The sequence below is a fragment of the Natator depressus genome, chromosome 1 (assembly GCF_965152275.1).
Source record: "Natator depressus isolate rNatDep1 chromosome 1, rNatDep2.hap1, whole genome shotgun sequence".
Lineage (NCBI taxonomy): Eukaryota > Metazoa > Chordata > Testudines > Cheloniidae > Natator > Natator depressus.
In genome coordinates, this window is record NC_134234.1 from 337,779,092 (window position 1) to 337,797,157 (window position 18,066).

The window sequence follows — 18,066 nt, forward strand, 5'->3', positions numbered from 1 at the left end:
AGGGGTCGGTCTTTTTTTCCTATGCTTTGGCAACACTTGTATAATTTCTCCAGCCAAAAAAATCTCATTTAATTTGACTAGCAAATCCATTGGGAAAATATCACAGAGTTTTCTCTATAGGACCAGAGACCACATTTGTTTTCCTTATTTGTTGTAAAATCGCATTGGCATTCAAGACACACACATCAAGACACACATACTCTTACATATTTCATAGGCAAGAGAGCCAGCACAATCAGTGGCTGGTTTTTAACCCCAGCTGTTTAAAGGGGCAGTGTTTCTGGTCAAGGGACACAAATGCACAAGCTACTTTGAAACGATAACGCTTAGCTAAAAGACAAGACTAGTACCTCTGACTGCCCAAGTTACTTCTGTATCTTCCCAGAGTGCAGAGTACAAGCAATCCTCACCTCACAACAGCAGTATTTGTGCAAAGGTTTCTAGAATGGTCAAAGTTATGTGACTTGCATCTTTACAGCTTTGCTTACATATAAGTTGACCAACTCCCGAAAGGTCAAAATTTATATTTGATGCAGCAGCCCCAACATGATTCCAGTGTTTGCTTTTTTATTTTAATTGAATGGTTCTTTTTTTTTGACCATGAGGCTTTCCGTTCATGTCAGTTTCTTAAAAAAATCAAATTATGACGCTAATGTTTCAGCTTTATTATTCACACCGCTTATCCCTTTCGCCTCCTTCCTAAGGAATCACAACCCGTCAGTTAACAAAATCAAGTCACTTATGCAGCTCATTTTGCACATGGAAGCAAAGGTTGAGGGACTTTCCAACGCTAAGTCTGCTCCCATTGAAGTCAATGGTAAAACTCCAAGCAGAATCAGGCTTTTGACAATCCCAGCTGAAATAAACCATGAGTGAAATGGGTTAACAGCTTGAGTCCTGTGTATCACCCCCCTGTAATCCTACATATAATTTTACAAAATTAGGTGGCGTTTGCCAGGCCATCAGTACGTCAGGGGCTCTGAAAGTGGGTTAGAGAGATCAGCATTAGCATCCCCTGATAGCACCGGTGGGTTGTCCTTTCAAATTTCTCTGTATTGGAGGAGCCTATCGGAAGCTAGGTGAAGGCAAATAGACAGGTGACCCACTACTCCGGCAGCACCCAGCCACCGCCACTTGTCTCATGCTGGCAGAGTTGAGGGAGGAACGCTATAGACTTTACTTCTTGCCCAAGGCAATGGGACTTTTCAGGGCTACACCAGGGGAGAAACACTTTAATCAGCTCTCTTGGGGAAAGCTCGGGGATGGTATGATGTAGCGTTGTTGTAGCCCTGTGAGCCCCAGGATAGTAGAGAGAAGGCGGGTGAGGTAACATCTTTTATGGGACCAGCTTCTGCAGGTGACAGACACATGCTTTGGCGCTTACACAGAGCTCTTCTTCAGGGGATAGTATATGAGGCTTAATTAATTAATATTTATAAAGAACTTGGAGATCCCTTGGTGCAAGGGGCTATAGAGATGCAGATTGGGAATGCATCCTCTGCAGCTCCTTAACAAAGAGGAGAATTAGGCGCAGGGGTTTCTTTTGGAAGGAGGTGGGATTGCACCGGGCTCAGATCTCCCTTATGGGGGAAGAAATGGGAACAACGAAGGAGGGAAAATGCAGCATCCATGCTCTCCCCCCTCCCTCTCCCAACCCAATCCAGCAACGCTACACGTGGGGAAGCCACATCAGCCACCTCCCAGCACTACAGATCCCTGGTCCCGTCCCCTCAGCCGAGGAGCAATGCGCCGTCGGATGCGGCAAACCCACCGCCACTTCCAGCCCGTGTGTCCCCCCCTCCCCGGGCACGGAGGAGACACGCGCCAGCAGCAGTCCCCGCCTCCAGCCATGCGTGCAGCCGGAGGCGGCGCGCTGCGGCTAGATCGGGGCGAGGGAGCACTTCGGGTCACCGGCGTGTCCGCCGCCGGCGGCGCTGCCCCCCGCCAGCACTGAGGACACGGAGACGCGGAACCACGGGCCGGAGACGCGCCCATGCAGGCGCACCGCTCGCCCGGGGCACCGGCCCATTGCGTGCAGCAAACCCCCAGTCCGCGGGAGCTGCGCCTCCCTGCTCAGCCCCACACGGATGCGCTGCTCCAGGTCAACCCGTCGGTGCAGACGTGGGAGTACGTTCCTCCCGCCGGAGGGACACACGGGACCAGCGACCTGTCCAAATACAGGACCGCGCTTGATTTCTCGGGAAACGCCGTTCCCCGGAGCCTGGCCGGTATTCGCGTCTCCGGTGCCCGTTCCCACTGCTCTCCAGTGCAATCGTCCTACGCCCTTGTGTACTCTTGCAAACAGCGCCCACGATCCGTTTTCAAATACGGGGTGATGCTCACCCGAAGGGATAAATCAATGACACCGAGGGGAGCCCCCCCCAGCATCCCACTCACATCGTCTAGGAAGGCGTGTGGCGCACGCAGCTCCCCCCACGCCCAGCAACTCCCGCAAATACACCGCAAGTGAAATACACCCGTGGTGCATCAGCGCGCGTAGAGCCTGGCTCTGCTCTACGTAGGTGCGGGCACCGCTAAGGCTTATCCCTCCTCCCTGCCCCCCATTCCCACACATCTGTCCTCCCTCCGCCCCCGCACCCCCCCCCCCGCACTATACTCACATCTGCGGGGCAGCGCGGGGCGGTTATCATTGGGGAGCCAAATCTTCTGGATCCGGCTTTGCGTCAGCTCCATGGGCATGTTTATAACCAAGGTCGCTTTGCGCTCCGCGTCCGCCTTGGTGGATAGATGCACGGGGAAGAGAATAAAAAGGGGCTTTTTGTTTTTTTTAACCAAGCACCTGATGTCTTTACAGCTAGTCTTAAGGCTTCTGATCACGCAGTGATTGCAAAGTAAGGCCGGGACCCTGCCTGGCGGGGAGGGAATCCCAGCAGCGACTGAGAGTTAAAACCAGCGGCACGTGTTCCCCGGGACAAGAGGGCTTGATTCTCGCCGACCAGCCGCTCTCACGCCCCTGCAACGCTGCTCGGCGGGCGGAATTTCCCCGGGGGCTTCCCTCTGCGGGAGCCGTTCGGGGAATGCCGGGGGGACGGTTTCTGGGGAGCGTTCCTCCACCTCCTGCCTCTCTCGTGTGAATGCCCCGGCTCCCACCTCGTCCCAGCTATTTCTGCAGCGAAAGACCGGCCGGCAAACCCTGCGTCACCCGCAGCCCGCCCCTAGCCGGCAAGGGCGGGGGAAATTCTTTGCAGGGAGCAGCCGGCATGGGAGAAGCAAACCGTGCTGCCGTCGCGTGGCGGCTAGGCGAGTTGCAGCCACCCCGGGGAATTTGCAATCAATTTTTTCTTAGACAAAGGACTCGCATCAGTGAGACAAGTTTGCAAAAAATCCATGCATGGCACGGATAATCTACGCGACTCTAGAATAATGTTAAGAGAGCACCGTATCGCTCCCATGTATGCATGTTGTATACATTCTCGATCTAGCATTATATACTAGTCTGGGTGCAATACCCACTGGTAAATACCCCTGCATGCATATTTTATACACACACTACGTGTATAATATATATACACAGTACACGTTTATTGCACAGTCATATATAAAAATCTGGAAACGATAAGGGGATAGTTCTCATATGCATTTGTATAGATGAAGGGGAAATTAATGTACTTTATAGTAGCTCTAAAATATGGCTACATATAAGTATTTTCACTGAACTGTATTGTGAATAAACTAAATCCCAAATGGATTATTTCCCTGAGATATACACCAAATATCAATGGATTATTTCCCTGTATATTGTGTATACACAATGCACGGGGATGATCTCCTCCCTATTAAGGGGTGAAATATAAATGCAAAGATTTTGTATTTAAACCAACAAAGAAAAATCCCTGACTATCCTTTTGCCGTCTGCCCCATTCAGGCTCATGTAACCTTTATGCAACCGATCGGAGATCAGGAGCTTATTTTTTATAGTAAAATTATATTTTATATCGATCGTTTCCCCTCCTAATGGAAAGCCAGGCTGCATTTCAGCGCGTGAACTGAGTTTTGCCCCCGCCCCTTGGGGCTCCGGGAAGAGACACAAAAGGCAAAAGGCAGGCAGAGGTGTGGGCTGCCGGCTGCAGGCACGTCCCTCACGTTCCGCATGACTCTGCGGGGAAGCCTCAGCCCTAGCTACAGACGCTCCTTTCATCGCAGCTGGATGCACTTGCTGCGGCAGGGAGACGCAGCCCTAGGAAGCAGCTGGCGCTGGGACCGGTTCGCTCTCCAGCCCTCCCATGGGCGCAGCTCTTCCGAGCGAGGCTTGCTGGCTGGCAGGCGGCTAGGAAACTTCAGTACTCAAGATTTAGTTCAGTTTGGTTGTTACGGTAGGAGCAGCGCGTTGTTCCTAGTGCTAGGCACAGTACTCCCGCTGGTCCAGCAGCCCTCTATTAACAGCATAACCTACTGATCGGATGCTTTTATTAACAAGCATAGTAATTTACACAATACAATAGTCAGATTAATGGGGGGAAAGTCACTCGTTTCTAATATCCAGGGATTAAGGACACAACTTGCAGGGTCCCAGGACCTATGCCCTGTGAAGTGCTGAGCACCCTTCATACTCATAGAAGTCAGTGGAAATTTTGGGTCTCTCTCCCCAAGGGGACATAGGGGCTTACTCCAAAACCCATGGAAGGGGGTTCTTCTATGGACGTTGGGTCAGGCCTAGAATGACTAAGGCAAGAGAGAGCTTTTGTGCACAAGAATAAATCATGAGCTTGAGGGGGGAGGAGAAGGATAAACTCTTAATATTGTCCTTGGCAAAGTTAATTCCCTGCAGGATTAAAGGCTGATTATGGTTAGATTCCAGGGAATGACCTATAGGGCCCATTAGCTCGGTGCTGCCAGGTCCTTATTTCACAGGAAAGGCAATGCACTAGGCTGAGTAAGGTTTAATGTTTAAATTGACAGATTTTTATCTGATGGCCAGATTCCTGCAGTTTAAAACAATAGCTTCCAGGCTAGGGGATGTACCACAACTGCCTTAATAAAATCAATCCCAGGGTGGCTGAAATAAATTAACATAGCAAATAAAGATGTGAAGATAAAATTATGGAAGAGCCAGAAAAATATACCCCAAGCTTGTAAGTGGCATGGCCCCAGCATTCCCAAAGCTGCTTCATTTGGGAATGATGGGGCAGATCCTTAGCTGGAGTAAAGTGTCATAACTCCATTAACTTCAATGGAGCTATGACCATTTACACCAGGTGAGGGTCTGCCCCCATTCATCTACTTCATTTATGTAGAAAGTTTAGAAGCTGTGAGGAACTCAAGACGTGGTGATAAGCACAACATAAACACGTTGACAGGCAAACACACCACAGGTGTTAGATGCTACATTATAGCCCCTTATGCAATACTGGGAGTCATGAGTCTGCTTTAATCGTTTTTAACATACCTATCGTGCTTGAAAACTAAGCCATTCCAAGAAATTGGCACAACAACATTCAGAGTGTTAACTAGTTTCTTACACTATATAGTGCACCCTTGATTTCTGGAAGTAAATCTCTATATTTTTGTTACAAATATACAGCAAGAGCATATAATTGGCCACAATTTTACTTTGCAGTAAATATACAATCACCCATGTAAAGGTAGCCTCGATTGAATAGATTAAAATGCAAGGTCCCAAGAAACACTCGGGGGGGCAGGGAATCCAAGTACGGGAGTTGGGGGAAAAAAATCCAAAAGGGCTTGGCTGATAAAAAATAAAATTGTATGTCAAGAGCAGAGAGAGTTGTTACAAAATCTGGAAGTGGGAGACCCTGTAGATCAAACAGATACTACAATATACAATTTATGTACCAACCATCCTTGATATAGCCACAGGATACAGGTAGAATCATAAAATCATAGGTTTAGAAGGGACCACAAGGGTCAGTCTAACCCCCTGCCAAGCTGTACAGCCTCTGATTTGGTTGTACCCATAGAGGCAAAGGCATTCAGTTTTCTCCATTCCATCAGTGAAAGAATTTCTCATGTCAACTTTCTCCAAGGAGTCACAGTGAGTTTCACAGAAGAGTTTAGTTGTGTCTGAATTGCAATGGGCTGAGATGCTGCTGCTAATGTACAGCAACACCAGGTCCACTAAAGTCTGTAGTTTTGCTCCTGATTTAAAGGTGACTTGAGAAGGCAGGAAAATGTGTTCATGCCTTTATCTGATGATGTATAAACTTTTTCCTTCTGCTTGTTTCTTTGCATGAAAAATTCAGATCTTGTGATGCCACACTACCCTGGAAAAGGATTAAGGTGGCTGCTGGAGAGAGGGAGGTGTTACGTAACTTGACGGTCCACACTTAAAGGATAGTTAAGCTTGATAGGCAAACACCTACAGAAGATGAACAGAAGCTAGACAGGAGAAAGCAGGACTGGTATAAGGCCAGGAAGAGAGGGTAGAAGGAGGCTGGCAGTGTGGAAGCCTGCAGTCAGTCTCTGGGTTTAGAGAGGGAAAAGGAGGAAACTCAGGGAGGGAGTAGAAGTCCTGGACACAAATCTGACATCAGGAATTATAACATTCAAAAACCAGTAGGAGAACAGTGGCAATTCTTCAACAACAACAAAAAAAACTTCAAAAACAGACTCCAAATGTGAAACTACAGAACTGGAATTAATTTGCAAACTGGACACCATCAAATTAGGCCTGAATAAAGACTGGGAGTGGTTGGGTCATTACAAAACCTAAACCTAATTTCCCCCTACTGTTACTTCTTGTCAACTGTTTGAAATGGGCCACTCATTACCATTACAAAAGTGACAGGTTTCAGAGTAGCAGCCGTGTTAGTCTGTATCCACACACACACACAAAAAAATACTTGTGGCATGCATCCGATGAAGTGAGCTGTAGCTCACGAAAGCTTATGCTCAAATAAATTTGTTCGTCTCTAAGGTGCCACAAGTCCTCCTTTTTTTTATTACAAAAGTGATTTTTCCTCCCTTGGTATCCTACTGTTAATTGAATTGTCTCATTAGACTGACCTCCCACTTGGTAAGGCAACTCCCATCCTTTCATGTGCTGTGTATTTATACCTGCTACTGTATTTTCCACTCCATGCATCTGATGAAGTGGGTTCTAGCCCACGAAAGCTTATGCCCTAATAAATTTGTTAGTCTCTAAGGTGCCAGAAGGACTCCTCGTTGTTTTTGCTGATACGGACTAACACAGCTACCACTCTGAAACCAGAAACCATATAGTGACCTGGCTGGAGGGCCAAGTCACATAGAGGAAGTACCACAAGTCCTGGAGCGTGAACAGGACCGCAGCCCACGAGAGATGGAAAAGGGGTCTCAGACCAGGCAGAGCTATTCCCCAGATGCAGCCACAAGCAGGCCACCCCAGTGGTGAGCAGAGAACACGGTGACACTTATATATCCTGTTTATCCGGGAAGACTTGTGGATGACTGGAGAACTGGTAGGATAATGACATCACAAGTACCAAGGAAGTGAAACCTGATTGAATTAAAATCAGATTCTCCCTTCAATTAGGCTCCATAATAATTATTGGCCAAGATTTCCCAAAACAGGAGCCTAAAGTTAGGTTCATACTTAGGCACCTAAGTGACCTGATTTTCAAAGGTGTGAGCACCCAGCTACACCCGCTGAGTCAAATTGAGGATATGTTCGTTGGTGTTTATGCAGCACTCAGATGCTACGGTGGTGGGGTCACCTAAGTAAACAGAACATAAGGAAAAGCACTAGGCGCTGTAAAACAGCTCCTGTCTAAAGTGCAGTGGTAAAAAGCACAGCTTCTCATACACCAACATGCTTATCACACTTGGAAGTAAACTTCACACACCGCTTCCCCAATTCCGGGGCCATGAGTTGTTTAGATAATTCCCTTTTATGAGGGCGCAAGACTGGAAGTCACTTAGCAGTGGCCATCTGTGTATTACTCAGGACTGCGTGTCAGGCAGCCCGTCACGCAGCGTTCCCTGCATGTCACCCAAGGTGAGGGATGCCTCTATCAAACAGAAGGGAAAAAAGCCAGTTCTCTGTGGACTGCAGAGCCAGAGGGAATGGACAGGATCTGGCTGTAAAGAAAGATGCAGAGGGAGGAATACAAACAACAAAAGGCATTATGGGATATTCAGGAAGGAAAGAATCCTGTGATTTTGACCCAAAAGGCTTCCTGTCCATTGGTCAGCCAAATCCCACCATTTAAAAAATGTTACTACTAAAGGACCTAGCTAGAGATTGGTCTAGGTGGCGCTTTATCTGCAAGGAGGCTACATCCCTTTAGGATTTGCCATGCTGCTGCTCCAGAAATAAAGTTACCCTGCACAGGGTTCTTATCCTTCATCAGTTCATATACAACACTACAGCCGTTTTGTACTGCCACAGCTAAGGCCCTGTATCTTGGAAATTCCATCTATGCATCCAGGGGATTATATAGCCTTCATCACTATAGCACTGAGTGCTTCCAAGATCAGGGCTAGAGGTACTTGGGCAGAGCTGTGCAGGGTCCAAAACTGGAGTAGCAGGGGGTGTTGCGGGTGAGGATATATGTGCATTGGCGGAGTTTGGGGAGTGGATGGGATACTTGCATAGCATCTCCACATAGCAAGCAAGGAACTAGCATGCACTAGACTAGAGTGAGTTGTGCTATCAGGAGAAACAAATGTACTTACTTTTTAAATTAAACAAGCACATTTGCATTTAAAAAGTAGCCTAAACCAGGCAAGAATCAAAAGGAAGAACATGTGTGGAATCTAAGAGAAAAACAAGGACCTCTTGTCAACCATAGACAGCAGGACCTGGAATTACAGTACACTACCACCATTTCCATTAGACATCTCCCTTTACTGGCTTTAGGAATTTAAAATTCAGCATGTGAAATTGGCTTTTGGCTGCAATGTCTCTACACAGGAGCACTTCCGGTGTTGTTGTTATTTTTGGTGGGGGGTGGGGAGGGAGTAATTTTGGTCTGTTTTCACTTAAGGGGGGGGAGAATTCTATGCATGATATTTTGGTGGATTTCAGATGCTTTTTAGTTACTATCAGATTCTACCAACGTTACTCACATTGAGTAATACCTTCCCCTTCAAATAGCCCCAATGAAATCGGCACAGTTAAGCATGGCAGATAAATCAGGGTTCCTAGCCCTGTTGGAGAGAGAGGGAATTGGAAATGCCTTTAAATAGCTCTGGGCCAGTAACCTTTTAGTTCTGATCTCCTCAGTAATAATCTCTCTCCTTCTTTCTCTTTTTATTTAAGGATGCTCTTGTCCTGTGGATTATTACTACAGTAAAATGCTCTGTGCCTGAGATTTTTTCAATCCCTATGGCAGCTCTGGACAACAATTCACGTTAAAATTAATGGGAACTGAATGTCAAACGCCCTTTTGAAGATCTTAGCAAAATCGGTAAGAGCTACTTGACTGCTCAGCACTTTTGATAATCAAGCCACTAATTTAGGTGCCTAATTATGGTCTTAGATGGCTGTGATCTAGGTGCCAAACTCCCACTGAATTTCAGTCCTCTGGGCTCCTTTAAAAACCGAGGCTTGTGTTTTCAAAGTCTTGGCCTATGTGTTTAATTCTTTTTTGTTTCTCTGCTGTTAGATACATGAGCGTCTGGCACCAAACCCCACATGTGTGTGTGCCCCAAGCCTTCTGGACGCATGAGTCAGGCTCTAAACATAGCAGCTGCTGGGCCTTATGTCGCTGATGGGTCAACCCAAAGCCCCAGAGCTAAATGCTCTAGACTTTTGGAAGAACTTGGACCTGAATTTGGCAGTTTGGGCCCATTTTCGGTAAAATCTCTCCTATTAATATCCACTGTACAGAAATAAAGATTAACAGTGATTTATTTTTGAGAATGCTGGCTCCCAAAAGACATGACTCCTATTCTTATTCCCAAAGAAGCTTATGTCACATCCATGTTTCCTGGTCTGAAGTTTGGAGAGGAATCCAGATTCACTTCTCCATGATGTGGCACAAAAAGTGCAGTGTATAGACTGGGTGTGTCAGAGCAATCTGATGATAATATGCAAGATCTCACTGACTCAGAGAGGGACTTGATATATTTATCATTACAATGTCTCTGGACTTAGTATGCGTGCCAGATGAGGTCAGTGTGTATTGAGAGTATTATGCAAAAGATGCCCAAAGCTTAATGGCTTGAATGGCCCATATCACACTCCAAAGAGAGCTACTTCCAGGCCAGTGAGGAGAGTTACAAGAAAAATAGTGGGCATTCACTGGTAGCTACACTGGGATGTAACTACAGATTCAGCACACGGATCACTTGATCATTACCTGTTCTGTTCATTCCTTCTGAAGCACCTGGCATAGGCCACTGTCCGAAGACAGGACACTGGGCTAGATGGACCTTCGGTCTGACCCAGTATGGCCGTTCTTATGTTGTTCTCATTGGGAATTACATCAGATGCTGTTATAAAATACTGTACCTAAAACCACTGTACTTTCCCCCTGGGACGCATGGGAAATGACTGAAAGTAATATAATGAAGCTGAAGGAAAAGAAGGCAGGGTTTCAGTTTTTTAAAGTTGATGACAAAGGCATGATCAGAATACAGGCCAAGGAGCCAGGACCTGAGGTCTAGATTCAACAAGGTACTTAAGAGTGTGCTTAAAATTAAACACACACTTATGTACTACTGAAGTGTTAAGCAGCTGCTTAGGTGCTTGGCTGAATTGGTGCCCAAGGCCCAGCTCCTCAAAGCTATTTAGGTACTTTAAATCTTTTGAAAATCTGGGCCCAAATTCCTGAGCTCCAACAACAACTCACTGTGTGGCCTTGGAGAGTCACCTACCCTCTGTAGGACCCTCTGTAGGGCTTGCTGAGGTCAATGGGAGTTTTGCCACTGACCTCAATGAGAAGAGGATGGGGGTTGAGCGTGCCTCAGTTTCCTGATCTATAAAAAGTGCATAACTTATTACCTATCACCTAATGTTCATAAATAATCATCAAGGTGCTAAATGTTTTATATCACAATAGTAATAAAGGTGTCTTTTGTTCCATTTCTGTAACAAATGAACCAGTGTTTCCAGTACATACATACATGTATGTATGGTTTCGTTTCTTTAAAAAAAAATTTTTTTAAAAAAAGCAGCCAGACCCTTTGGAAAACCAGAACTTGTCTGCCACCTCCTATCAGAATCTGGGACTTTCAAAAGCACAATGAGAGACGATGGCCATTTCATTGTCTTGGGACCTGTTTATGAAGCTATTTTCACTGCCAACAATTCTCTCTTGCTACACTTTGGAAAAACCTGTGAAAAATCACAGATGGGAAAATTTTGTGGAGTAGGAGGTTTTGCGAACATTGGAAAATATTTGCATTAGGGTTTGCAAAACTAGTGGAAGTCCGCAAGGAAACCAGCACTCTGCATTAGCGAATCATACCCCATCCCACAAGCCAGGCTGGTACAAGTGGGTGGCATGTACAGGAGATATAAACTGTCTCCTCTTAGATTCTGTCTCTTTCCCTGCCAAACCTTCATGTTTCTCTGTCTTGTTTGTTTCTCCAACCTTCACAGATTTTAAGGCCAGAAGGGACTGTTAGATCATCTAGTCTGTCCTCATCCATCACACAGGCCAGAGAAATTCACCCAGTGATTCCTACAGTGGAGGTAATGGTTTTGTCATCTTCTCCATTTTTAACACTGTATTTCCACTGGATTTCTCTCTCTTTCCTACCCCTTGCCTTTCCCCTCTCAGCCTTTGTTCTTTTTAGCCCATGCTCTATTAAATAGATGTTGAACCCATTAACTTTCGAACTACAGTCAAACCCACCCGGCTTAAGTTGGCACAAAATCAGGCAATTTCATGGAGTTTAAAGCCAGAAGAGACTATAGATCATCCAGTCTGACCTCCTGTATATCGCAGGCCACTCAACTTACCTAAAAAGAAAAGGAGTACTTATGGCACCTTAGAAACTAACAAATTTATTTGAGCATAAAGTGATGAAGCGAGCTGTAGCTCACGAAAGCTTATGCTCAAATAAATTTGTTAGTCTCTAAGGTGCCACAAGTCCTCCTGTTCTTTTTGCAGATACAGACTAACACGGCTGCTACTCTGAAACCTGTCAACTTACCTAGTTACCCCTGTGTTGAGCCCAATAACTGGGGTTAGACTAAAGCATTTCAGTCCTCAGGAGCCTGAATTGTTGTGTGCCACAAAGAGAGAACATACAGACCAATAGTGTCAGTTATTTAAAGGGGATGACAAAATTCTAATTAGACAGGCCAAAAAAGAATCTGAAGAGCAACTAGGAAAAGACACAAAAATTAACAGCAATTTTTTTAAAAGTACATCAGAAGCAGGAAGACTGCCAGGCAATCAGTGGGGCCGTTGGACAATTGAGATGTTAAAAGAGCGCTCAAGGAAGGCAAGGCCGTTGAAGCGAAGCGAAATCAATGAATTCTTTGTATCAGTCTTCACTGCAGAGGATGTGAGGGAGAGTCCCACACTTGAGCCATTCATTTTGGGTGACAAATCAAAGGCGTCAGAGGAGGTTTTGAAATAAATTGATAAATGAAACAGTAAAATCACCAGGACCAGCTGGTGTTCACCAAGAGTTCTGCAGAAACTCAAATATGAAATTGCAAAACTAACTGTGGTATGTAACCTATCGCTTAAATCAGCCCCTGTACCATGAGATTAATAAGACTGGGACTGTTCAGCTTAGAAAAGAGATAACTGGGGAGGAGGGGCATGATAGATGTCTATAAAATCATGAATGGTAAGGAGAAAGTGAATAGGGAAATGTTATTTACCTTTTCTCATAACACAAGAACCAGGGGTCACCCAATGAAATTAATAGGAAGCAGGTTTAAAACAAACTTAAGGAAGTACGTCTTCATACAACACAGAGTCAACGCGTGGAACTCATTGCCAGAGGATGTTGTGAAGGCCAACAGTATAACTGGGTTAAAAAAGAATTAAATAAATTCATGGAGGATAGGTCCATCAATGGCTATTAGCCAGGATGATTAGGGATGCAACCCAGTGCTCTGGGTGTCCCTAAACCTCTGACTGTCAGAAGCAGAGACTGGATAACAAGGAATGGAGCTTGATAATTGCCCCGTTGTGTTCATTTCCTCTGAAGCATCTGGCGGAAGACAGGATACTGGGCTAGATGGACCATTGGTCTGATCCAGTATGGCCGGTCTTATGAGATTCCACCAATGCCAGAGGCCCCTGCAGGGGCAGGGAATTGATTAAGTCAGATACGCTCAAATGATTCTAGCAAACTACCTGCTCCCCACACAATAGAGGAAGGTGAAAAAACCCCAAGATCTCTGTCAATCTGACCCCTTCCTGACAGAATTCCTTCCTGACCCCACATCTGGCAGAATTTTCTAAGACCTAATACAAACTATTTTAAAATAAAAACTACAACAGAGCATATAGTTGAGCCTGACAGAGCCCAGCCACAAATTCAGAATAAAATTGTGTTCTCCTGCCAGGGGTATCTGGAGAGGAGTGCTGTCACTTGATAGGTCACTATAGATCAGCATGACCATTTAACTACCCCTGATTTTTAAAGTCAGTAAATAGATTGGTATACAAGGAATATTTCCAACTCTACAATACTTTAGGGTCTCTTTTCATGGTGCTGCAGTCCAGCCATCGCAATGCTACAAAGTGTGAGAGAGTGCACAGGTGAAAACCAGGTGCAAAGATCATGAGCCAAATCCTTGGTTATGGCCAAAATGCACACAGTGGGTGCTGTGCAAAGCTAGCCTAAACCTCCCCTTGGTCCTGACCCTGGTGCTCTGTGCATGTCATCCCCTGTGTACTGTGATACAGTAGCTCAAGGGATGCACTAGTCTTTAACTGCCACAAAGGCCTGAAAACCATGCTCCCCCTTCACAGCCATGCCTCCTTCCGCCACTCTGCGGTGGCTGAGCAAAGGCATACAAGCCTCTGATTTGGATCTATGCCCTTGAACTGGTGTGATCTTCCCTGGGCCAGGCTATGCTGGACTCTGGGAGTCGTTCTATGGATTTCAGTGGGACTACTGGAGGATGAAGGTGCTATACTCAGTGCGTGAGGGTGACCGATTTGGGGCCCTGAGAGAGCCAAAGAAGGACACTATGCTGAAACGCACGATTGCAGCACCAAAGCACTCGCTGTTCCAGTTTTGTAACACACATCAGGTTGAATGACAAATCTGACCAAGCGAAACTCCTTCCTTCCCCATTAAAAAAAAAATTCTACCCATTATGAGAAATGAGACACTCAAATGGCAGCCGAGCAGTTGGCCCACTGCTGAGCAATACATTCAGAGTCAAACTTTAGCCTTCCTTAAAGCTGCTGCCGGTGGAGCAGTTTGATGGAGTCCGATTTATTGGGCTCGGAGGCAGAGTAACTTCTGCTGCTAAGGGAAGTCCCCGTGCACTGGAGAGGAGTCGTTGCCATAACAGTACAAGCAGCTCGGTTCAAACACTGCCCTGGGAAGTTTGTCCTCCCATTTCTAAATAGTCCAAATCTGCCACTTCACTGCTGAGAAACAGGGAAAAGTCACTAACTGCACAGGACCCACAAAAACTGGGATGTGAATTTTTCCTACCAACTCTATGAGCAGCGGCTAAGCACTGCTGCTCTCCAAGGGATGGCTTAGGGGTCTAAGAATCAGGCTTGGAGCATCTAATCTCACTGGGAACTGCCTGTTCTGTTCCTGGCAAGAGCAGCTCAGCCCTACATCATTCAGCGATAGAGAAGTTGAGCTCCCTGCAGTTTATTCTTTATTTATTCTTATGTTCTTATTCTGGGTGTAGTTTTCAGATGAGACGTTCAAAAACAGGGGCCTTGCCTGTACATTAAATTCAACTGTCTATTTTGTAAGCCTGGGAGTTCACACCAGTGCCTGGGTAAAATATTTAACACTGAGGACTAAATACCAGAGTATTTTTTCCAGCATGAGGGTTTGTTTAGTAATACAAAAAGAACAGGAGTACTTGTGGCACCTTAGAGACTAACAAATTTATTTGAGCATAAGCTTTCGTGATGCATCCGATGAAGTGAGCTGTAGCTCACGAAAGCTCATGCTCAAATAAATTGGTTAGTCTCTAAGGTGCCACAAGTACTCCTGTTCTTTTTGCGGATACAGACTAACATGGCTGCTACTCTGAAACCTTTAGTAATACAGGCTCTCCTAGTGCCCTGCAGTAGAAGCCAGTGCGCAAGATTCAGGAATAATAGTCGTTTCCAATCACACAAAAGTTGACATCTGCAGGGCACTTTAGAGACAGACTCAATGGGTGAAATTCTGGCCCTATGGAAGTCAATGGGAGTTCTGCCACTGGGGCCAAGATTTCACCCTATGACCTCAAAACTCCCCTGCAAGAAGGCAGGTAGTTATTATTATCCCTGTTTTAGAGAGGGGAAACAGACATGGAGAGATTTAAGCCAACATTTTCAAGATTGGGAGTCTGAAATGGGCATCTTCATCCATATTTTAGGCCCCAAACTACAGGGGCCCAATTTGCAGAGATCCCAGTGATATCATGCTCCAGGCCAGATGTCCATGGGAGCTGGAGGGCTCAAAGTCAGGCCATTTATTTAGGTGCTTAACTTGAGGCACCTCTATTGGAAAATGAAGGGCTTAGTGAGTTGTCCAAGGCCACAAAGCAAACCAGCACCAGGCGAAAAACTCAGGAGTTGCTGGGTCTCCGCACTTTGCTAAACCCACTAGAGTATTTAGAGGCATCTTTCCATTTAAGAAACATGATTGTCGAAGGTTGTGAAGAGAATATGCATTTGTCATTGCTCTAAAATGACTCAGTCTGAGTTACTCAACCACTGCTCTATGGAAGCCTTCCAGATAGCAGGCTTATGAACCACAGATTTAACCCATTGACTACTGGTCCTCCAAGCTGCCATAATTCCATAGAAATCAGTGGAATGCTGGGACATCACTGGCCCATTTGATCATCTGACAAATGTGTTTCACTGGATAGAATGAGTCCCTGGCACCAGTTAAGTCGTTTAAAGGTACACACTGAGTCTTGCCTCAATTTCTGTGGAAAAAGTCTTCAATGGTGGAGGGTCAGCTGCACGCATCCATCTGAAGCCAGCATTTAGGGTATTAGAAAAGGACCATTTCTCAACACCAAAAGGCCTCTAGGAAGCGTATGGAAGAGGCTTATGCAATGTACTCTGAAAGTTCCTGCATGCACAAATCTAACACTAGACAAAACCAAAGCACGTGAGGCCATATAGCAAACTGCTACGTCATGAAGTAACGGACTGTGGCTCTCTAACCTGCAAGCATAGTTTTTCAGTCTCACATGTGTAGAAAGTCAAGATGGGGCCTCAGCATGTTTCAAGCTGGGGAATTTGATCCAGTCCTTTATAGAAATAGAGGCTGGATGCAAAGTTCAAGTCTGGATCCAAACATCAATATTCAGGAGGCATTCAGCTCAATCTCTGATATACGTGGTCTTACACCTGCGGTTCTCAGGCACCTGTAGCTATACCAGCATAGATTGGGCCTTCAAGATTTTGTAACTAGATTCTATTCCCAGGTCTCCCATTCACTCACTGTGACCTTAGCTAGGGCCTTAGCTACACTTGCATGTTATACCGCAATAAAGCCGGCCAGAGCACTCTAACTCACTCCCCGTCCACACTGGCAAGGCACGTAGAGCGCTCTGACTCCCTGGCTAGAGCGCTGCTGATACTCCACTTCCCCCAGAGGAATAAGGTTTGCTGCGGATTGGGTGAGACGCTACAGCGTCAGTGTGAATGAGGAGTTACGTTACAGCGCTCTGATTGCCCTCCAGAAAGGTCCCAGAATCCCATTAACTGAAGCGGCCTCTCTTGTCTTTGTGGTGAACTCCCGGCAGGAGTGCCAGCTGCTTATCAGCTCCGGGAAAAAAAAACAAACAGCTAATGTTTGCTTTGAGAGAGAGAGAGAGAGGCCGGGGAGGAGAGTCTGTACTTACAAGACTGCATGCTGACACACTTTCAGCACCCCAAAACCCCACTCTCTCTCCCCCCACATACACGCAACACACTCCACCCACCCCCTCCCCATTTGAAAAGCACGTTGCAGCCACTTGAACGGGGGGGGGGGGAGGACAGCTGCCCATAATGCACCGCTGCCAATGCCACTGCAAGTGCTGCAAATGTGGCCACGCCAGTGCACTTTCAGCTGTCAGTGTGGAGAGACGGCAGCGCTTTCCCTCCTGCGCTGTACGAAGGCTAGTTTAACCCAAAGCGCTCTATATCTGCAAGCGTAGCCAAGCCCTCGGTCACTTAATCGCTATTAGATTTGCATCTTCTTTACTGGAACAATAATCCTTTACCTCACAAGGGTACATTTGGAGAATTAGAGTTTGTAAAGCAATCTGAGATCTCAGATTGCAGGTGTGATGATCCAGATTCACAGCAGGTGAAAATGACCACTCAAGTCAAGGGTGCTACTCAGACTTACACCAGCTAGGAACCTGGCCCTTTAAGAGCAGGGTATTGTTATTAGTCATGCAGTTTTAATAACAGGGCCCCAATGGCTTCTTTTAGGGTCAGATTCTTGCACCTTTAAACTCAGTCTAACTAAGAACCTGATCCACAGCCCATTGAAGTTAGTGGCCTACAGATCAAGCCCTAGTACCTCACACTGTTGTTAGTCCCATTCATTTTAATGGGGCTAATTGTGCTACTCAGCCTGAGAAAGGGTGGCAGAATCTCACCCTTAGAACTCTAGTTACTCCATTATCCAATGATCCTCACTGGTAGGAAGCATTTTCTGCTCTCTCATTTACATTTACCTTTCATTCAGCTCAGGTTCCATTGCCACAGTTATCCCATCACTGCCACGTGGGAAAGCTGAGGCTGTCTTTTCAACCCAGCCACTTTCTTGGGCCTAATTTATCCGGTGATGTCACAAGCCAATGGCAGTGACAGCCCCACTGCTACCATGGGAACTAATAGAGACCCCCTATATGAACACAACTTGGGGACTTCATGGAGTAGCAGAGTTAGAGAGGCAGGAGCTTCTCTTTAGACTAAAACCACTTCAATAATCAACAAAGATGCAAAAGGAAATAGATATTTTTAGTCAAATCAGCTGTGGTTTAAAGTTTGCCTG

General features: G+C 46.0%; 1 protein-coding gene across 6 annotated transcripts in view; it reads right to left on the reverse strand.

The window, feature by feature from the left end:
* PFKFB3 (6-phosphofructo-2-kinase/fructose-2,6-biphosphatase 3) overlaps positions 1 to 18,066 on the reverse strand; it is a 70,246-nt gene that overhangs the window by 26,512 nt on the left and 25,668 nt on the right. The window contains exon 2 of one of the 6 annotated variants that reach the window (XM_074942686.1): positions 2,622 to 2,736. The exons of 1 other annotated variant lie outside the window; for it this stretch is intronic. In XM_074942686.1, coding sequence (XP_074798787.1) covers positions 2,622 to 2,700 — 79 coding nt within the window. In that variant the 5' untranslated portion in view covers positions 2,701 to 2,736. Of the gene's footprint in view, positions 1 to 2,397; positions 2,513 to 2,621; positions 2,737 to 18,066 lie in introns of those variants that run through there. 4 more of the 6 variants (XM_074942685.1, XM_074942688.1, XM_074942687.1 and 1 more) reach the window with 4 other exon arrangements.